The sequence below is a fragment of the Suillus plorans genome (genome assembly GCF_016647745.1).
Source record: "Suillus plorans strain S12 chromosome Unknown HD556scaffold_1, whole genome shotgun sequence".
Taxonomy (NCBI): Eukaryota; Fungi; Basidiomycota; class Agaricomycetes; order Boletales; family Suillaceae; genus Suillus; species Suillus plorans.
Window position 1 is genome coordinate 1,232,768 of NW_024537385.1, and position 19,968 is coordinate 1,252,735.

The following is a 19,968-nucleotide window of genomic DNA, read 5'->3' on the forward strand; positions in this document are numbered from 1 at the left end:
GTATCATAAAATCATATAAAGAGTAATGCGTGGAAGCCCATTGTCATGGGCCGTCCAGGAACTTGGCATGGCCAATTTCCCAAATCATCCGCCGCCGCAAGTAGGTCATGTCCCGCTGCGAGAAACGGAATCCTTCCTCCCCTCTGGACAAGGATTCCAAGAACTGGCATGTAAATACGCCACAGTCATAACCATTCTCCTGTTGTGGTGTGTCCTCAGGATTGTGATTCTGCCACCCAGTGAAGTCAAAAGGTTTCTTTCGCTTGTTTCTGTGTTCCGAGTCCAGATAACTTCGCAAGGCCTTGAGGGACAGTATAAGGACCTTCCTGGGCACGCCAAGGCAAGTTAACGTACCTTGAAGACTTGATGTCGGTCAAGATTCATGCTGTCATATGACTCTATCCGCTTCTGACGGAAGTTTATGGCAGCCCCGGTCCAGTGAGAATTGTTGTGGTTGATAGGAATAAGGATGATATCTTTCGAAAAGATATCAATCTGTATGTGGAATGAGAAATCATCTTCAATTTCACTGGGCAGTAACGGACCTTCTTTGTCCATTTCGCTAGCCGCCCCTGCTCATACCCCTCATTTTTCAGCTTTGGCCAAAAGAAGGTGCTAAAATAGTGGACATCCAGCATCTTTCTCTTTGCGGTAGGGTCGCGGTTGGACTCCGAGCGCGTCAAGATCATTGCACCATAAAAGTTCATAATTTCGTCGTTCAACCACTGACTGGGCAGTAACCGAGATATATCTCGATCATTAACAGATTCTCGAGCAACCTTGGAAATTACTCCTTTCTTGCACAGGAGCGCGTTGACTTGGGTGTCAGCATCAGGAGGGAGAGCCTTGGGTAGCCTTGGCCGCAGACGTTTCTCAATAGCCTCATCTCTGTGACGTGCCGATAAACGGAGACGATCGTGTGAGGGAGAAAATGGTTTGGGTGGCGGACTATAGAAAATCGATTCAGCGAGGAAGACATGCAAGAGATACCCTCATACAGCTCAAATGACTTTTTGGCCTTTCTAAGTGCACGTTCCAGGAAGTCGGGATCAACATCCTGGCACAATTTAGCACAGCAGCAAACAAAGTATGCACACGCTCACATCTGAGAAGGAGTGCCTACGGGAGTGCCCAGGTAATGACTGCTTTGCGCGCAGATCTGTCAGTGATGGTGAAGCTACGCACGACGTCGTAAGTGTGCTAAACTGAAGTAATAAGAATCACGCACGCGAAAGTGCATGTCGTTCAAGAATTTCAAGTCGAGCTTGGTAATTAATCAAAGCTGAAATTCATGAAAATTAGATGTAGACATGAACAAGACAGAATGGACGCACATTTAAAAGAGTCAAAATCTGAGGTATATCCTAATCAGAGTGAGAGATAGAGCATCAAGAAAAGTACTAGCGTGCTGACCGGTAGAACGTTTGTAATGGAAGAGTTCTTGCACCAGCTCTTCGCGGTCCTTTTTCCTATCTTCTTGTACTTTGGCTCTGTGCTACGGCATCGGTGGATAGTGAGATATAGGAACCGGTTAGCATTGCTCATACACTCACAACACGAGCGTATATATGATCTCGACTCTGCCGAGGGCGAATGCCGCCCACCACACCTCGTCTGTGCACGGAATTTCCTATGAAGTCGTAAGACTGGCTGTGTTGAATGTGTTCCTTCGATGTCGAGGGAACCGGGGTGACGGAGGTGTGTCCGGTGAGGGTTGATGGAGGTGAGTTCCCGTTTCCATTGAGTGCATTCGAGGATTCTGAACACGATAGTAAAGAAGATGAAAGCCGCGAGAGACCTGCTACTGGTTGTGAATCTTTGGGTTTGTGGAACTCTTCTGGTATAGACTGACGAGGTGGCAAAGCCAGGTGGGTAGCTTGCGAGGGTAAAAAGCCAGTTTGATTAGGTTTTTCCGACTGTTGTGACGTGATTTGAGATCTACCTGGATTTTGAGAGGCTTTGAACACGTTGTTAGTGAACGATCGTGTCTGGCAATATAGAACTAATCTCACAGTTCATGAGGGACAGGTATCCGAGGCGGACCGTTTCGTAGCCAAGTGTGAATGCGTCAGTTCCGAGTTGACGCCAACGATTCCAAATGCCCTGGTTCTCTTCTGTGCGTTGGTATTTAGCAGAACGCACTGGGAGTAGAGAATCTGCGGCCTGTCTCTTCCGACTGGTCATCCGAGCAAACGCTAAGAATGGAAGGGAGATATTTTGAAAGACTTGTGGCACGGAGCCAGCTCGAGGCTGAGCTCAATGAATAGCCGCGAGGACAGACAGACTCGTCAAAGCAACGTGTTCTTGACGGTGGTTATGTGCAATCACGATCAAGACTAAGTTGTAAAGTCTTGTCAAGCTTTAACAGCGTCAAAGCACAGCACAACAACTTTCTCAAGAGCACTTGATTATATAATCAAATTCTAATTTTAGTCGTGGGCTCGCTTGGCTCAGTTGGTTAGAGCGCAGGTCTCATACATGTCGTATGACGAGCGTAGACTCGGTAATCCTGAGGTCGCAAGTTCGAACCTTGCAGCGAGCACTGTCTTTTTGATATTACATTCGGAAATTAGACTCTAATTTAGACTTAAACACATAAGGTTATTTCTCCACAAGTCACGATTCTTCTTGTTTTCTAACAATGATTTCTTCACAAAGCTGTGCGCGGTACAAGACAAATTATCAGCGTGTAGTGCCGCTGTCACGTTCCTCAGGCGCTCTGTTCTAGTACATCGAACAAGGCAGCCCATCTTGGCAGCCATATGCTGATAACTGAGAAGCCCTCTTGCTACCAGTAAAAACTGTGCGGCGGGATCTGGTGCAACATCGTGTTCCGGTCAAACAATTGGCAATTGCTGCGGTCAGACCTTTCTGGTTGAACCTTTTGAACAGTAGTGTTTAGATGCCAGGATGTGTGGTGGGATGAGAACAAGCAGACAAAGATGAGTGTTTTCACTGAAGAATCATTTGCATTGAAGGTTTGGCAAAGATATGACTATTCAAACATACCCTCCAAAACCATTCGAATTAAAGACTGGAACCCGGCGGAGGCACTTCGAGATGTCATGAGAATGAGAACATACAGCCCCCTCCCCTCTTGGATCTGGATTCCGAGCTTTATCCAATTTCTGACCCATCGCATCAGAAGTTCCGTCTCCTTTACAAAGTGGCTGGACCTGAAGTGCTCGCTTGTATAAAAATCAACATCACTGATCACCCACTCAAGGGTTTCCCCTCTGTATAACCTCGTGCAATGCCCTCCAGGACGAGATCGTTCGAGCTCACCAGCTTCCATTGGTTCCCTGTAGGGAGCGACTTATTTTTTGGCCCTTTGGTAAGATGCAAGGTGGTTGTACTTGTTCGTTGGTTGTGGATTCTAATACCTAGGCTGGCACTTCCTGTCGGCGGCCTATCACGTAGCGTTTCCCGTGGCATATTCTATGAACGAAGCTGTGAAATATTCTCTGTTCTACGCATTGCTGGGCACACTGGTACGCAGTACGGGATGTATCAGAAATGACATGCGACTTCGATCGCAAAGTGGGTACTCAGTTCAGTCCTGACTGTGTCTCCAAACACTGGGATGGAACATTCAAAGGGCCTACAATTGTGTCAGGAGCTATCTCTAGGTCGGAGGCTTCAGTTCTTCTGGCTTTCTCGTCGCTACTATCTTTTAAATGTTTTCGACTACTTTCTCCGCACGTGAGTAGTCAAGAATTGTTAGACTTCTCTCACAGACTATTGTTTTTAGTTTCACCTTTCATTCAATGTCGTTGGGTTCTCTGTGTGTGGTGGTAGTATCCGATGATGAAGCGCTAGATATAATGGCCTTCTTTGTTCTCTGTACGGCTTTTTATGCAGAAGTTTACTGTCTTACCTGGTTCTAAGGCTTTCCTTGCAGCTCGGCCGTGCCATCCACCTGAATTGCAACGACGGGCCAGGTCAATTGGGACGTCATCCTGACCATCTCAATTGCGTCGTGCTGGTAAGTATGGAGACGGCTGCTTATCATGAGTCACTGGCAGCGCCTCAGTAGCTGGACATCGTTTCGGACCAGAAGGCGTGCGCTGATTACATCGCCTCAGGGCAGGAAAGATAACGACATGGCGGGAGTCAAGTCCATAGCAGTCAGTCTGGGCACATGTATTCATCCAGCATCGAGTTTATTTGATTTGGCACTTTTGGGGTGCCTTTCGTGGGCTGGGTACTTGAACAGCAAGTGCCTGCCGGTCCATGCTATGTGACGTGTCATTGCGTCGTTCAAACGTTCATCCCCTGCCTCCGGCACATAGGTCCTTTGACAATCATGATCTCAAATACAGCCGGAAGACATTCATGGTGTACCCGACTGCTACTATAGCCACATGTGCTGAAGATCAGCCATGGTCTGCGTTGGATTGTGTGGACCATTGCTTCAAACTCGCGTCCCATGCCACTTGATCATTCGTATGAAGGCACTGTTATCATATACGTACCGGTATTGGCGCAGTAAAAATTGAAATGACCACTTTTTGTAATGAATGTATGAAGTGTGTACACGTGAACATGTGAGGGAAATAATCATCGCAGTGTCAAGTCTAGTACTATATTGCTTCCGATGGACCGGGTCTCGTAATTTCTTGCCATCGAAAATTGATGTTTCTTACCATTTTCAAGGCCTAATATACCTGTGAGACGGTCCTGAGCCCTGCTAAAGACTCGTTTATACTGAACCTGTATATTTCTGTCTCTTTTCCTCTAGCCCTCTTCCAGTTCGGCCTCTGTGTCATCACAGGCTCCTCGACTTCAAGTTAGATCTCGGAAACCTGCCAGTGGGTGTTTCGAGTTGGCCCATATATCAGCGACTACCAAAATGCAAAATGAGATAATCGAACTCAGTGATTCAGACAGTGATATCAATAGTAAAAGTATTCGCCCGCTGGTGAAGGAGGAGTCCACTGTGACAGAAATATCGCACCGCAATTCCGAAGTAGCTATCCTGAAGGTAAAGCTGACAGCCCAAAGCAAGCTCGTTGCGGACCAGGGCAAGGAGTTAAATAAACTCCGCAAGCAAAACAAGCAGTTCAAGAACGAACGAGATATTCAGACTGCCGAGATCACAGGCCTTCAAGACGAGTTGAAGAATATCTTGCGGCAGCTCGATGACGAGACGGTTCGTGTATGGTAGCAATCCACTCGCTCAAATACTAAATACTTTATCATATCCTCGACAGGTCAAAAATCTCAATTTCAATATGATTGAGCTAAATAGCTTGAAGTCGAATGTTGTCATGGTATGTGAGCATATTTTTCCCTTTGGTTTTGATATTGAATTTTATGGACAGCCAAATGGGACTGCTGCTGAAGTTATGTGGAATCAGGACGTTGATCAAGACATGTCCGACAGCTTCGCATCCAACCGTCCTATACCCAAAGATGAGCCCCAAAACGCAGTATCGACGCAGCCCCAAACACCCAACGCTTCTGGATCTAGTTTTACTGCCATAAAATCAGAGCCAGAAGGCCCGAAAATTGCCGTTGTTATTAAGTCCGAACTTGAACACGAACCTGATCTGAACGCCCATGTTACGTTTATCAAGAGCGAGGACGGGAAGTTCGACATCTGGAATCTTGAGCACCTTCATCTTGGACCTCCAGTTTCCGTAGAAAAGAGGTTTCATGTTGGATTCAGGCGTTCTGTAATCAGCAACGTGAGCTCGGAATTGCCCCGTCTATCAAATTAAGCTGACACCTGATATTACTTGAGGCTCTTGGGGGAAATTGGCAAAACACATTCGTCAACTGGCAAGGTCCGACTAGCAAATTGAATAGGACCCCCTAGTGCGTACCCCAAGTCTACCTGACCCACCGCTACTAAAGCGAGCATTACAGCATGGCCCTTAAACGATCCTGGAATCCGTATCTGCCGCTCGTTCCCGGAGAGCACGGTGTCGTATTTTGCGGGGTGAAGGAATTTGATGATGGCACGCTCATTACTGGATCAGTCGACATTGTGGTATCCAGCAAAGCAAATGAATGGGTGTACTTTGGTTCGTACGAGACCTCTCGGTCAGGTGAGATCACACCTCACCAACTTCACCTGCTCCCTCCCCTGGTCGTACGAACATGGGTGGAGGGAACTCTGAAGTCTGTGTGGGGAAGGAATTGGGTCGAAGCGACGAATGCTGAGCTCGTGGACAAAGGGGGTGAAATTCACCTCATCGAGCATACGACACAAGGTCTTCGGGAGGCACTCAGTGATGGAAGGCTCGTGATTGGCTTCACTGTCATGAAATGCGTTGGATATCGTGCAGAGTGGTTCGATCAGTTTTTGCATTACCAAGCACATCCAAAGCCCCCAACAACACAGAAAAGAAAGGAAGGAACCTTGGGAGCCAAAAAACCTTCTGCAAAAAGGGTGAAAGGGAGCACGCGCCAGAGAGAGGTGTCATCTGAAAGTGACGGTGACGAAGACGAGTTTTCTGAGGTAGAGGACAAGATGAAAGTACATTTGGGTTCAGCCTCGCCGGGCACGAGGAAGAGTAGTCGCCTTTCTGCAAAATTAGTTGGAGTACGCGCGAGAACGCCGAGCTGAGGGTGAAGAACACGAAGTACACGGGCGTCATACTCGACATGCCTCAGCACTCGCGGGCTCAGGAGGTCAAGTTGCTCTTGATGAGCAACAAGCTCTTTGCGACGTCACGCGACTGGGGTATGTTGGAGAAGGAGATTGGCGAAGTCGTCGAGGAGTAGATAGCGTAACTTCTGGTCAGCAGACCGTGGTTTGAGAAGTCTGCAACTCTTCGAAATCGATGAATACTTGACTCTTGGCAGACTCTTGGGATTGGCATATTCACTACATAGTCAAACACGTACCGTACAAAACTTATAAATATCCACACTCAGGGAGTTATTACAGTCAACTAGACCCACATTGGAAGAAAGATGGAGTGAAAGTAATGAAGTGCGAATTCTCCTGAGCGGGGGAACCTAGAACGTCTGGCTGGTCACGGCGTCATAATCATGCAACTCTCTGTTACAACAGATGAGTGGCAACATCGAATCCCTGGATAGTGATGTTCCGGCTTGGGCTCAAAGCCCCGGCTTAGGCTCGGCCTGGGGGGGCTTAGGCTCACCAGATTTCAAGCCTGAGCCGTGAGCCCAAGCCGGGGCTTGGGCCCATGCAAGCCGCGGCCCACATGCTGAATCACGTGTAATCGATGTCTGAGCTCCACCATGCTGTTCCCAACACCACGAACACCATGCGCAAACGCCCAGCATACATCAGCAACTGCTGACGTGGCTCAGACAAATACGGACGATGGACGAGAGCAGGAGAAGGGAAGAAGACAAGGAGGAGGACGAGAACGAGAGAGGAGATGGACGATCGGTAGCACTCGAGTGCTTCGATTCTGCACGCCTGGAAGAGTACAATGACCGGAGGTCCCACCCAAAGGTCTGAAAACAAGGCACTTGAGCACAGATATCATGTCGAGTCGGTTGTATTGTATTGACGTACCACGATGCGTAGAATATTGCAGCAGCCTGCAAACCATAATGAAGCACGGAGCATGGAAGAAAAATGCAACGGACCTTCATCAGAGAAATGAGGTGATGGGTTGCTGAATCTCCAGTCGCCATCTTCAACGCGAGATCAAATGCGCTACACGCTTCCTAAATCTGCCCTTTGACATAAAGCCTACCGACGAGCGCTGAATACTGATGGACTAACATGTCGCGACCCAAATTAGTATATCTTGAAGAGGCTCAGTATTAGTCGGTATAACTCACCTGGTTTGCATCTTCAGTACTGAGTGATGGCACCTGTTCTACTATGCTAATAAACCGCAAATACTCTCGCTTGGTGGCATTAAGCCTTGCGCTATCACCAAGTTGAGTTCGAAGAACAATGCGAGTGTGGTGACCAAGCTCATTATAACCTTGCTGTATGGTCTCGAGCGGTGGTGGAATTTGCTCTAGGACTTCAGGTTCGTCCATGCCCAACAATGGTTGAAGTTGTACATGCGTGCGCAGCGACTTTGTCTATGTATGGTCATCCGTTTCCCAATGCAGACAAGAGACTTCGTTGAAGTTCGAAATCAGAAAATCGACAACTAATTTTGTTCGATTTGTTATTTTTGAAACAAGAGAAACTCGGAATCTTTCTCACTGGGTTTTCAATTTTCGTATTTTTGTCCAGCGCGGCCATATAACACGCCATGGTGGGTTTTCACTAGACTGGTGACCAGCCCGTCTAATGCATAGGCAAGCCGTCGCGATAGTGGGTTTGAATTTGGATAGTGCTTTGAATTTGAATTTTTATATTTGGCCATCTACTAGTACGCTCACATAAGCTCAGGTAACTAGGTTCCTCGATGGCTCAACTACCAATGAAACAAAAACGTCCTGCCAATGCAGTCCAACGTCCGAAATTAAAGCAAAGCTACACGTCTGATATTGTGGCCAAAGCCCCGCGTCGTCAGAAAACAGGCGCTGAGCCGCTAGTTCCAAGACCTCTCGTACACGATCGGCAGCCTTGCCCTCGAGTAAGGAGGTCTCATCACAGAGCTGCATGTTATGCGCACGATGGATAGCCAAGAAGGCCGGGCAGCGAGCAAAAATATGGTGAACGCTCTCAAAGGGATTACAACCGAAATGACACCAGGGCAGCGTATCACGAAAACGCCGATGCCGCACCTCTGCGGTGTCAAGTTGTGATGATCGGGCATACAACTGTACGACGGCAGAGAAAGAGCTAGATGCTCGAGTGTATGGGAAGTCCGGCAGGCGATGACTGTCATACAGTGCAAGAGTCAGGGCTCGTGCTGGACGAAAGGAGTCGCTCAACGCATAAGAATCTTCAAGCCTAGAAATGAGGAAAGAGGACAGGTTGTTCTCAACAAAACCATAACCGGATGCAAACATAGCGTAGTCGTCCATTGAGAAAGTTGCGAGGGGCGCAGAGGGAATAACACCACGCCGTCCTTGCGCAAACGAGGCCAACCGATCAACATAATCGTTGGCTAGACATTCTGGCGTCAGGCCGTTGGTATGAGCAGCGGTCCAGACGAGTGAGGGCGCGGTTGTCGGAGAGTGCAGAAGTGAACAACCAGCGGTACAACAAACGCGCTGGCCGATTGTTCCATACGTGGGGTAGAGCACCGGGAAGTACTTCTTGTATCATGTGGACTGCATTTTTGTGATCTGTCAAAACGGAGTAGGGTTCTTGCGGGCTAGCGTGAATAGACAGTAAAACAGCGGCTATGATGCCCAGCAGCTCGCCATGCAGGATCCCTGCTGATGTTCCATACTTCGCAAGTGAGAATACCACCTGGCTATTAGGTGTCGCGGCTGCAGATGTAACCGAGCGACCCTGAAAGAGTGACGCTGGTGATGGGAGCATTGAAGCGTCCAAGGCAGCAAAAGGACGTTGTTGAGAGAAGGAGGTCGTGGGAGCAGTATGCAGGGATGACAATGCTATGATTTCTTCTTCTGCATGTAAGCGTCGCAGAGGACGAGCGATAGCCAGTGTTTCATCACATGATCCGTTCAGTAGTGTGCTGAGGCAGAGACGTTCGAGCCAAGATATCAACGAAGGGAGATGACGCCGTAGAGATGGCGCGGCGGTAGGCAGTTCAGCTGTCAAGCTATGCGAAGGCTCAAAATGGAATGGTGAGGCCGTATTTTGTGTAGACCATGATCCGAAGTGAAAGAGCTGCGTGAAACCATGTCGTGTCAGTGCTGGCAAGGCAGCGCTCGGGAAGGACGAAGCAAGCCGTGGTGAACTGTTTATGATATGGCGTATGCTGACGTGCCCCTCGAGCAAGTGAGATTGATCAGTCGGCACAAAGGAGCAATGGACATCAAGGAGGGTCTGTCGTGCCAAAATCCATGCCCAGGGGAGGCGCTGATGGGCACGAACAAAGGACTGGTGATGAGATGATGTCGCTAAGGGGTAGCGACAACCATTCAGCATGCACGACCAGTCTAGGTGAGTGTGATCTGTGCCATGGTATACGAAAGGCATTGATGCGCGCTTTGAAGTCGTCACATGACCTGTAGCCAATCCGAAAACTAAAATTTTGTCGAGAATATTTGAGATATTGAGATTAATGTTTGAATATTGACGCGAGGTAAACGCGGTCGCATCGCTAATGTATGTATTTACTCTACAATGGATGTGAACTCAATCATCCAAGCTGTGCGGGAATCATCACTGGAAGGACTAGATTCATTTGCTCGCTTGCTGATACAAAAATGGCTCCCTATTGACTACTGCATCGAAACCCTCACATAATAACTTAGCAGACTTATCTAAGCAGTGTCTAAGTCATTCAAACCCAGTCCGTCATTAGACGGGCTGGTCACCAGTCTATACCTTACGTACGGCAATATTAGTATTCAACACATTCCATGAGCTCAAATCCATCCCTTCGTGATCTCTACAACCCTCCCTCATCCGCATGGGCATTCATTCCTCCACCTCCTATGCAGAACGCAAGCGTACCCGCACCCGCACCCGCTCCTGCAGTGCCTAGCTATCAATGGACTACTCGTCCTGCGCATAACTCAATTTTTGATTTGTCTCCTTCACTAGACCTCAGCGAACCTTCTAGTCTTGATGTGTCCCTGCTACTGCGTTCTCTAGTCGCGTCAGCATTGCTTCAGTATACGAGTACAGCACTTGTGATGCCACTGGAAGTAGGCAAGCTACTTCTTCAAATTCAGTGGATTCCCAAGGACGCTCCAGCACCATCTAGCCAGATATACGAGGAGGAAGAAGAGGAAGAAACGGTAGGTGGGCATCTAATACGTGCAACCCATATAATTGTAAGTTTCATCTTAGCTTAGCGACTCTACAAACGAGGACGAGTCCTACTTCGCGGACCCCGCCGCTTCGCACACAAAGTACCCCGCACCAAAGCCCGTTGACGATCAGGGCTATGTAATCAGGACGTCTGTGCTGGAAGACGGAACGCGCCCCGAATATATCATTCCTGTGGGCAGTATGAATGGCACTTGGGATATGGTGAAACGTGTCGCTACCTTCCGTGGAGAAGGCTGGCTTTCACTATGGAAAGGTGAGTCCTTATCCTCTAATGGTGTCCTGTATCTGACCTCAGTTAATATGCGCAGGGCTACTCACATCTTGCATTCACGACGTGCTTTTCAGTAATGTGCAACCACTCGTCGACAATTTTATCCACTCTATATTCTTGTCGTCGGCCGCTGGGCTATATCGCCCACCACTTCTTTTGCCGGTAGCATCGCATGTCATCACTGGTTTTCTGCTATCGCCTTTGGATCTCGTTCGGACACGCTTAGTTGCCCAATCGGCGATGCAACGCTACCGGACGTACACTGGGCCATTTGATGCATTAAGGCAGATAATAGCCCAAGAGGGAGGTATTAGAAGCATCTATTTTCATCCCCAACTCCTTATCCCTACCATTCTGGACAATGGCCTTCGTCCTCTATTGCACATCCTCATGCCTACGCTGATCGCTCCTCGACTGGGTTTCGGTCCACACGTCGCTCCAGACACCAGGCCCATTGCATGGGCTTTCGCTCAAGTGTTAGGATCTGTGGCAAGCCTTCTCATCACGTTACCTATCGAGACTGTGCGCAGAAGGTTACAAGTACAAACACGGGGTACGGCGAAGGCGCTGCGTACGTGCGCCGAGACGCGTCCTGTACCATACAATGGTGTCGTAGACGCGCTGTGGCACATTGTGACTGAGGAGAGGTCAGACCTTCCTATCAAGCGAAGATCAAAACCGAGAAAACAGCAAACGGAGCACGCGGAAGAAAATGATTCTAACGACCTGATTGCGGAGGAGCAAGACGAATCCAGATGGCTCAGAAATACGGGTATCGGGCAACTATATCGGGGAATGAGAATGCGTGTTGGTGTTAGCGTTATTGTATTACTCTTGACTACCTTCGGAGGTCAACAAGAGGTAGACGGGGGTTGGGCAGAACTTTAGGCAGATTTTACTCTACATGATTCTCTCGTCCCTCAGTAGCAATTATAACTCTCCTCTGCAGCGCGTAGCTCTCTGTAATTAAATCATTAGTTCTAAGGTCAACAAATTAGGTATTCACTTTTGCTAAGACATGGGTGAACTATTACGCCAAATTAGGAAAGGCATAATATAACACCAAACGAGCGACGCGTCACTGGCCGCGCCAGTGAAAGTACTGTCTCTCTTATACTAAACCACAGAATCAACCAGAGCCAACAAACATGGTTAGCCCACTCTCCGACCTAACATATTCTACTGTGCTGATTTGCTGATTTTACACTGTCTACAGTCGATTATGGAATACAACGGTGGCTCCGTTATAGCCATGGTGGGGAAAGATTGTGTCGCCATTGCTTCAGATTTGCGGTTGGGAAGTCAAGCATTGGGAATATCCTCGAATTTTCAGAGAGTATGGTTTTTGTTCTCGTGTGATACCTCCCATCCTGCTAAGCGTCATTGCTCGTTAGATATTTCCTGTCACTGATCGGGTATATGTTGGTCTGCCTGGATTGGCCACTGACGTGACGACGCTGTGAGTTGACTGTTTTCAGTTTTACTACTCACTGGCTAACGTAGCAGCATCTAGTCGGGAGCGCTTCCGCTATCGGGTTAATATGTATACCATCAAGGAAGAGAGAGAAATAGAACCAGAGACATTTGCCCACCTGGTTTCCTCGACGCTCTATCAGCATCGGTTTGGCCCTTACTTCATCGAACCAGTAATGGCTGGTCTATCGAAAACACCTTCTGGAGGTTTCAAGCCCTTCATCGCAGCCACAGATCTCATAGGATGTCTAAACTTTGCAAAAGACTTTGTGGTAGCTGGTACGGCGAGCGCAAAATTATTTGGTGTAGCAGAGGGCCTTTGGGAACCAGATTTGGAAGCTGAAGATCTGTTCGAAACTATCTCACAAACGCTTTTGAATGCCGTCGATAGAGACGCGTACTCTGGTTGGGGAGCAATTGTCCATGTCATGTGAGTTTCTCCTGCTCCAGTCTACTTTCTGTCATTGATTTCATTTCTACTTCATAGTACCAAGGACAAGATCATTACGCGTACACTGAAAGGTAGAATGGACTAGATTGTAATATCACACCGCAATGCATACTTATAACCTGAGCCAAACGCATGTTCCGCCTGCAGAGCTAATTATCCTAGTGTATTGCTGCACTTGGTGACGTTCAGAGCTACATACTTTGGATTTTCATCTCTTGAGTTCGGGTCTCAAACAGATATGATTTGTGTGCAGACTCGCTTAGACCCGAGCCTCCAGTTAGTAACTGCAGCGGCAACAAGGTGGCAACCAAACTTACCAAACCTCGGCCATGTCGCTAATACAGTGCGTTTATAAACAACGTCTTCGTGGCAATTGGGGTCGATGGCTCGCAGGACGATCATCTTTCGTTGTCTCCTCACCGCTTGTGCTGTGCTGTTCGGTGTCCATCTGCTCTTGCGTCAACGCACTCATGTGCCAGCTGACTCAGATCAGACTCCCTGGGAGGGCCTCGCCAGCCCTAGTCGTCCCCTTGCGGCGAGCTTCTTGGTTGGAACAAATAGGTCTTCAAATGCTCAAAGAGCTAGCTCAGTTTCAGTGTCTCGATCCTATCCTGACGTGACAGCGGTCATTCTGAACTGGTCACGGCTCCCAAATGTTGTCCAGATTGTCAGTCTTCTTTGTGGTCCATGGTTGGAAGATGTCATAGCGGAGGTTGTGGTATGGAACAACAATCCGAAGGAAATCACATACCAGGTGAGTGAAGAATCTGCAGACCCCATCTTATACACACCGTTCTTTCTGGCCAGACCTTCGCGAAGACAGGTTGCCCTTCCGAAAAGTTGAAGATATACAACTCGCCTCATAACACCTACTTTCAAGCTCGATACGTTGCGTGTGAACAGGCTACCACTCGTTTCTGCTTCCTGCAGGTCGGTAGACAATGTTCTCTTTTGGGCTCATGTTCTGAGATAGGATATTTGAATTTACAGGATGACGACTACCTTATTATGCCTGAGGTTATTCGAACTCTGCATGCTCGGGTTTTCGGAACTCCTGACCACTCAATACACCTTCTGCCCCCACATGAGGTTCTATCCACTCAACTACGTACAACGGTTACGTCCGACGGTGTGCACACTTCGTCCGCGTGGCTTGGACACGGTACAATTCTGCCTCGGACTGGCGCTGCGGACTTCTTAGCGCTCTTACATCATCTGAATGCATCCGAGGATGAGATGAAGATGGCAGACAACTATTTTACGATCCTGAATAATCGGATTCCTGACGTTTGGTTCGATCAAGGTATTGAGCTAGGAGGTGGTCAACCATTCACGGTCGGAATGGAAGGTGATGAACGTAATAAAATTCATGTTGTTAGTGAAATTTCCTGACACCGCTACGCAAATTATGAAGTCACACTAACTATGGAAACACAGATTAATGCTTCTCGGTACCTGGCAACTCTCTTGAATGCGTTCAGAGCCTCAGATATATCTCATAAATCGAAATTACCGTTCATCGAAGTCGATGCGGTAACCCCTGCTGGTCATGAAGTATCTCAAGCGCCGTGCCTGGGCGATTCTTGTTTGCTGCAGACGAATATCCCTTTACTACCATCAAACTTGAAGGCTGAAAGTCATTCGGCCGATGATATAGTTATGCAAGAATTACGAAGTATCCAGTCTTTGGGTCAGGATGCCGTGGACCATTTCTTGCAATTCCCTCCTTCTCAGGCTGTCGACGGCCGCCCGGATACTGCATTCCGCAGCCCATTTCGTACGTTGATGGGTGATGAGTCGAAGTGTAGCGATTGACACCTTTTGTCAGCGGCACGACGGGGTGACTTCGTAAGCCTGGACATGCTGTCACGCATGGGCTCAGCAAGCGATTCCACAATTGAAATAACGCTACTAGTCACGAGGGAAACGGTGGACATTTTACGCCAAGTCCAGTTCGAATCCTCTCCAGATGCTGTCAACTGGGTAAATTCATGTGCTTTGGTCAGCTTAGCTTCATCGTGTTAACTTGGCGCATTAAGGTTGTCTCCACGCATGAATTGGTGTGCGAAGAAACCGAATTAACCGGACTTCGTGGTCGTAGGTCCCCGCCTCGCAAATTGCAAGAATGTAGCGTGCAGTCGCAGGAGACGGATCATCGGTTCTTCCGAGCGAGTTTACAGGTTGACATACCGTCTTCCCCTCACTGGATGATCTACGAATTTTGGATACGGTGGTTAGCATGATATATTAGTTCTGTATCTAACATCCCACTGAGTATATTCATTTTTAAAAATCAACTTGCTTGTCAAAGGCTGCAGTTCCACCTGAATTAGAACGAATTGTGGTTGGTTGAAAGTTGAAACTCAGGGGTCGCTTATATCAAGTGCTTATATTGTTACGTCACATGTACCGCTTCTTCAACGTCAACCCTACGACCATCTCCACTGCATTTTTTTATTCACTAGCTTTTATTATGTTGCCATCTCTCGCAAACAGATCTATTCATAAAGTCGCGCTCTCTGGAGCGCGCAGAACGATATCCGTCCAGGTAGCGCACATTCAACGTTGCGACAGTTGTCCTAATGGAGTGTTCTTTAGAGTCTCCTCCACGGATCACCAGAAGCGAAGAAAGCAGGAGATATCGAGATTCAACAGCACTCAAGGATAGTTGCTAGGGGAAAATATGTTCACGGCTTCGAGGGTGAGAAGCGAATACGAGCTTCTAGACTTTGTCTGACAATTTGCATCCTAAAGTTCATCGAGTTCAGCCAGGGGCGCTTGACGAGTACAAAGCCGCAGCGTAAGAAAATAATTCCCATCTTTTAAAGGGCACTTTTTGAGAAATGGTTGGCTTATTCAGGGAGAAGTACTACGCTGGAATAAAGGATGATCCACAGTTACACGTCAAGCTGACCGGAAGTTGGGAAACCGTGGTGGGACAACAGGACACTTTTGGTATGTTTTTCAAAGGACATCATACGCTAATTATTTTGATGTGGCGCGCGACGTCAAGTTCATATACTCGAATACGAGAATTACGCCGGCTTTGACAAGACCACTGCACTCATAAGAACGTCAGATGTATGAGTCTGCCCATCTCGAGTATGCATCGACTCATCGGGTATCTGTTAGCACGCCAAAGCGTACAAGGCGCTCCTACCTTACGTTACCTCACGGTCATCTCAGCTCACGCAAGAGTTTGCTTTCTTTCCCACTGCACCACCCCACGCCCAAGGCGGCATCTTCGAGCTTCGGAGCTACCAGTTAAAACCAGGAACACTACTTGAGTGGGAGAATGCATGGTTCGTTTCAACTTTTTTGGAAGTCTTGCTCTTACAGAAGCTTGTGCAGGCGGAGAGGGATCGAAGCTCGTCGCAAGTTCGTCGCTCCCATCGGAGCTTGGTTCTCGCAGGTTGGAAGATTACACCAGGTGAACCACATGTGGCAATACCCGTTCGTTCACCAATAGATACTTCACGTTGATATAACTGATGTCTTGCGAACAGGAGTCTCGAGGCAAGGAAAGAGTTACGTGAGAAAGCATGGCAGATTGACGGTTGGGCGGAGACTGTGTCTAAAGTATGTGGAACGACTTTTCCTTGAAATGCACTTACCGTAACACATCAAACTCAGACTTCCCAGCTTGCGACGCACATGGATTCATTCATTCTGCTCCCGCTCTCTTACAGCCCTTTGAAATGAGGACGCACATAGCCGTGCGAGTGATGTTCCAGGATGTTCCGCTCTGTCTATTGCGAGCATGCTCCTCATCGAATCCGAATGAAGCCTAAGGCGAGCCTCAGGCTCCTGATATCTTATCTTGCGTCGGCCATGTTCTATTTATATACTCCACCATGCTAAGGACTAAACGCCATTGCAACTGTATTACCCTCAATACCTCTTCATCCATTCCGCGTAGTCGTTTATGCATCCGCTGTCGCTTTGAAATGGAGAGCACAATGCTTTTTTTATTCGCAATATGAGACTTTTCAGCCATTAAGGACATGGGAGCCATCATTCTTAATCAAGAAAGTCTTAAGACCTATCAGATATGCAAGAATAGAGCTACCAGAGCGTCGCCGAAGCCATTTCTTGTCACACCTCCACCTTCACGACCCCTGGCCCCTTGAAATTCAACCACTCCTCGTAATACACGCACTCTTGTGGGTTCGTAGGCCCCTTGTCGCGACAGAAGTCGAATACTGGACATCTACCGCATGGAGCTTGGGACCATCCCAGCGCTACTCGCTCTTGGCGGATTGCTCGGTAGACAAAGGCTCCTCCGACGTTGATATTGTCATCCGCCTCCGGAGACTCGAATTTAACGCGTTTTGAACTCGAGGATGGCTTCTTTGTCTTCGCTTTCGTCTTCTTCGACTTTAATTTTGAACTCGATTTCGATTTCGATTTCGAACGACGATGGTCAGAGTCGGATTCAGATTCAGAGTCATCGTCAGAGGAATCATCAAGCTTCTTCCCTTTGCGCTTGCGCTTGCGTTTAGACGTCGAGGACTTACGATCATCATCATCGCTGTCTTCGCTCTCGCTCTCATCCTCTTTTTCCCGGCTCTTCCGTTTCTTATTCTTCTTACTTTTGTGATCCTCCTCCTCATCGCTCTCCTCCTTCTTACTTCGTTTCCTCTTCCGTTTCTGCTGTTCCTCTTCTTCAGACTCGTCATCATCGCTGTCGCTCTCACTGGAACTGCTTGATTCCTCCGTACGCCGCCGTTTTCGCGTTTTAGTTTTACGTTCTTTCTTCTTTTTTGATGAGCTGCGTTTACGCTTTTTGCGAGTGGCTGTGTCTGAGTCCGAGTCCGAGCTAGATCCAGGAACTGAATCGTCAGAGTCGACTGTAGCGTCCCAAGCAGATGCTGTGAACGCAGGTAACTATAAACCAATCAATCAGCATACATTTACAACGAGGGCAATGAAGTGAAGCAAGAAACTAGCCTTCTCAATCTCCCCATCCAACTCCAACACTCTTAAAAGCATCTCGACATGCTCAACGCCCAATTGGGTCTCTGTGATCTTGCTCTTGCTTAAAAAATGTTGAATGTGCTGGGCAGATGGGTAGGAAGGCGCAGCGCTTATAGAGTAGAGTCTGTATTCGTTTTGGGCTTTGGAGCTTTGTTTGGGGAAGGACTGCCGGAAAAGAATATTGTGAGTGTGAATTGTGGGGTGAAGGGAAGGGACGTACACGGTCACGGATGTAATGCAGACATGCAGTTGAAAGGAGCTTGATGAATTCCGTGTCGAGTTCGTTGTCAGTGTACCATGGCCCACCCGTAAGCTCGACTGAAGGTTCTAGGTGCGCGAGCATGTAGATCTTGCGGGTTGGGTGCTAGCGTAGCGTAGTACAAGTATATGAGGAAATGTACCAAGAACTTTGGATGGTGGAACACACCCTGACAGCTTTGATAGCCTTCACGAGCTGCTTCTGAACGAGTGATTTGAGGCATCTATCAATGACTGTTTGGTGCAATTCCGTTTTGGCTTTGAGGTGTTTCGTCCAGATGCCTGTGGGTTACATGAAATAAGATAAGTCTTACCGTTTGATTCGACACGTGGCAACTCACCTTCATTTGCTGAAGCTTGGATATGACCGAGCACCATGGCCTCTTCACCGCTCATATCTTTTTTCCTATGTCCTGCACGTCAGGGGGTTCTCACGGGAAACGCAATGGAGATATTATACACACACTTCTATCTCCTTTTTCATTACAGCTCGGAAGGAGATGACGCCTGCTGCATTCGACAGGACTTTGAGCATGCCCTTCGAATTTGCATGTCAGGATCGTAGAAACATGCATCGTGTGGAAGTGCTCACAGCTCCCAGAAGGAAATTGACTGCTGCAGTGCGTGCGGACACATCTGGGACAATTTTTTCAGCTTCTTTTGAGGTTAATACCTGCCAATGAATGATGAGTGTGACCAGTGTGGTATTTATGGGTGATCAAGAGAATTGAGCTCACCTTGTCTGTGCTGGAAAGCGCAGCTTGGTGGAGCTTTTGCTCTTCGGGGCTGAGTTTTCGCCCGCTCATGGTGTGGAGGCGATCAGATCGATCAAGTCAAGTGCAGAGTCGAGTCGGACAGCTGATTAGGCAGGTGCAATCAGCCACGTGGCACATACTATCCATTACGGTCTATTCGTGACGGGCCTCTATTTCGTGAGTCACACTCATGTCACGAATAGTAACGGACAGTCACATTGGCCGAATTTACAGTCCGCCCAGCAGACATTCGTGATTCGTGAACTTCGGCGCGATTGATTAGGACGTAGGACCCACTACTAGGATATCTGTGAGCTACAGTGTGTACAGAGAATTATATAGAGCTAAATTCAAATCATTGACGCTGTGTTGAGGGAATGTAGTATGTAGATATTGATTGTGAAGTCCGTGACTCGGGTGTGGGGGTTGAGCGAAAAAAATATGGTGGATGTGGTGCGGGAATACTGAAACCCTAGTGAGATGACGGATGCTTAGATGACACCAGCTTGCTTCAGTGACGCCCCATGGGCCATGGTATGGCCTGCTCAGCGCTCACAGACTGCAGCCTGCTGTTAAATTTAATGACCGACGTCGGCAGCCACGGCAGGTGTCACCAATTCGTGATTTTTGCTGCTGTCACACTGAAAACGCGATCTCTACCATTTCCCAACGGATTTGTTTTATTTCACTTGGAATATGTTAGTATAGTGTGTAGAACATACTCAGTAAAGTGGCTAAGCAATTACTTTAAAATTGATTGTTGTAGACAAAAATCACGAAATAGAGGCCCGTCACGAATAGACCGTAACGTTACGTAATGGATAGTATGTCGGACACCAAGCTTGAAGCTTGAATATTTGAATTTCCGACCTTCCTTGCTTCGCTGCATTCACTATCGCAACCATTAATTCAAGTCTGCTATTCAAGAGCAACAGGGCCGGGCTGGCGCTTCTCATGATATAAATTGGGTAGCAAT

General features: G+C 48.0%; 8 protein-coding genes and 1 non-coding gene across 9 annotated transcripts; 6 read left to right on the plus strand and 3 right to left on the minus strand.

Moving 5' to 3' along the window:
- Positions 1-43: 43 nt before the first annotated feature.
- Positions 44-2,184, minus strand: HD556DRAFT_1435858 (cysteine proteinase; the record flags this gene model as incomplete). Its single annotated transcript, XM_041305482.1, has 10 exons — positions 44-301; positions 355-495; positions 546-948; positions 999-1,057; positions 1,104-1,177; positions 1,229-1,282; positions 1,335-1,364; positions 1,414-1,495; positions 1,554-1,957; positions 2,013-2,184. The coding sequence occupies 10 exons, from the start codon at positions 2,182-2,184 to the stop codon at positions 44-46; spliced, it is 1,677 nt and encodes a 558-aa protein (XP_041167809.1).
- Positions 2,185-2,439: 255 nt separating this feature from the next.
- On the plus strand, positions 2,440-2,542 carry HD556DRAFT_t1. Its single transcript has one exon. It is a non-coding gene; the product is annotated as a tRNA-Met (tRNA).
- A 2,310-nt stretch (positions 2,543-4,852) lies between these two features.
- On the plus strand, positions 4,853-6,732 carry HD556DRAFT_1453417 (uncharacterized protein; the record flags this gene model as incomplete). The annotated part of the gene is made up of 6 exons (XM_041308088.1): positions 4,853-5,152; positions 5,214-5,273; positions 5,325-5,690; positions 5,747-5,820; positions 5,872-6,550; positions 6,622-6,732. 6 exons carry the CDS (start codon positions 4,853-4,855, stop codon positions 6,730-6,732), a joined length of 1,590 nt encoding a protein of 529 aa, XP_041167810.1.
- Positions 6,733-8,334: 1,602 nt separating this feature from the next.
- On the minus strand, positions 8,335-10,006 carry HD556DRAFT_1259592 (uncharacterized protein; the record flags this gene model as incomplete). The annotated part of the gene is made up of 2 exons (XM_041299031.1): positions 8,335-8,963; positions 9,049-10,006. The coding sequence occupies 2 exons, from the start codon at positions 10,004-10,006 to the stop codon at positions 8,335-8,337; spliced, it is 1,587 nt and encodes a 528-aa protein (XP_041167811.1).
- Positions 10,007-10,267: 261 nt separating this feature from the next.
- Positions 10,268-12,087, plus strand: HD556DRAFT_1318306 (mitochondrial carrier domain-containing protein). Its single transcript, XM_041301225.1, has 3 exons — positions 10,268-10,773; positions 10,826-11,060; positions 11,116-12,087. The coding sequence occupies exons 1-3, from the start codon at positions 10,393-10,395 to the stop codon at positions 11,964-11,966; spliced, it is 1,467 nt and encodes a 488-aa protein (XP_041167812.1). The 5' UTR covers positions 10,268-10,392; the 3' UTR covers positions 11,967-12,087.
- Positions 12,088-12,300: 213 nt separating this feature from the next.
- Positions 12,301-13,087, plus strand: HD556DRAFT_1428297 (20S proteasome subunit beta 3; the record flags this gene model as incomplete). The annotated part of the gene is made up of 4 exons (XM_041304702.1): positions 12,301-12,414; positions 12,473-12,537; positions 12,592-12,981; positions 13,039-13,087. 4 exons carry the CDS (start codon positions 12,301-12,303, stop codon positions 13,085-13,087), a joined length of 618 nt encoding a protein of 205 aa, XP_041167813.1.
- Positions 13,088-13,384: 297 nt separating this feature from the next.
- HD556DRAFT_1224142 (uncharacterized protein) lies at positions 13,385-15,245 on the plus strand (the record flags this gene model as incomplete). Its single annotated transcript, XM_041296937.1, has 6 exons — positions 13,385-13,756; positions 13,810-13,932; positions 13,993-14,376; positions 14,440-14,779; positions 14,831-14,985; positions 15,042-15,245. The coding sequence occupies 6 exons, from the start codon at positions 13,385-13,387 to the stop codon at positions 15,243-15,245; spliced, it is 1,578 nt and encodes a 525-aa protein (XP_041167814.1).
- A 190-nt stretch (positions 15,246-15,435) lies between these two features.
- On the plus strand, positions 15,436-16,971 carry HD556DRAFT_1318341 (NIPSNAP-domain-containing protein). The gene is made up of 8 exons (XM_041301226.1): positions 15,436-15,544; positions 15,601-15,703; positions 15,757-15,802; positions 15,863-15,957; positions 16,016-16,083; positions 16,135-16,304; positions 16,354-16,581; positions 16,636-16,971. The coding sequence occupies exons 1-7, from the start codon at positions 15,476-15,478 to the stop codon at positions 16,469-16,471; spliced, it is 669 nt and encodes a 222-aa protein (XP_041167815.1). The 5' UTR covers positions 15,436-15,475; the 3' UTR covers positions 16,472-16,581; positions 16,636-16,971.
- Positions 16,972-19,089, minus strand: HD556DRAFT_1318351 (RNA polymerase Rpc34 subunit-domain-containing protein). Its single transcript, XM_041301227.1, has 8 exons — positions 18,975-19,089; positions 18,830-18,910; positions 18,702-18,775; positions 18,579-18,643; positions 18,407-18,519; positions 18,200-18,343; positions 17,953-18,144; positions 16,972-17,889 (listed from the first exon to the last, which is right to left on the minus strand). The coding sequence occupies exons 1-8, from the start codon at positions 19,041-19,043 to the stop codon at positions 17,098-17,100; spliced, it is 1,530 nt and encodes a 509-aa protein (XP_041167816.1). The 5' UTR covers positions 19,044-19,089; the 3' UTR covers positions 16,972-17,097.
- Positions 19,090-19,968: the final 879 nt, after the last annotated feature.

What these genes read in the sequence shown, in the direction of transcription:
- HD556DRAFT_1318306 (XM_041301225.1), top strand. Translation starts at nt 10,393, where the DNA reads ATGAGCTCAAATCCATCCCTTCGTGATCTCTACAACCCTCCCTCATCC. An exon ending in AGGAAGAAGAGGAAGAAACG is followed by an intron (nt 10,774 to 10,825) that starts GTAGGTGGGCAT and finishes GTTTCATCTTAG; the next exon opens with CTTAGCGACTCTACAAACGA. An exon ending in CTGGCTTTCACTATGGAAAG is followed by an intron (nt 11,061 to 11,115) that starts GTGAGTCCTTAT and finishes TAATATGCGCAG; the next exon opens with GGCTACTCACATCTTGCATT.
- HD556DRAFT_1318341 (XM_041301226.1), top strand. Translation starts at nt 15,476, where the DNA reads ATGTTGCCATCTCTCGCAAACAGATCTATTCATAAAGTCGCGCTCTCT. An exon ending in GAGCGCGCAGAACGATATCC is followed by an intron (nt 15,545 to 15,600) that starts GTCCAGGTAGCG and finishes AGTGTTCTTTAG; the next exon opens with AGTCTCCTCCACGGATCACC. An exon ending in GACGAGTACAAAGCCGCAGC is followed by an intron (nt 15,803 to 15,862) that starts GTAAGAAAATAA and finishes TGGCTTATTCAG; the next exon opens with GGAGAAGTACTACGCTGGAA.
- HD556DRAFT_1318351 (XM_041301227.1), bottom strand. Translation starts at nt 19,043, where the DNA reads ATGAGCGGGCGAAAACTCAGCCCCGAAGAGCAAAAGCTCCACCAAGCT. An exon ending in AGGCTATCAAAGCTGTCAGG is followed by an intron (nt 18,344 to 18,406) that starts GTGTGTTCCACC and finishes ACGCTACGCTAG; the next exon opens with CACCCAACCCGCAAGATCTA. An exon ending in TGCATTACATCCGTGACCGT is followed by an intron (nt 18,145 to 18,199) that starts GTACGTCCCTTC and finishes CTTTTCCGGCAG; the next exon opens with TCCTTCCCCAAACAAAGCTC.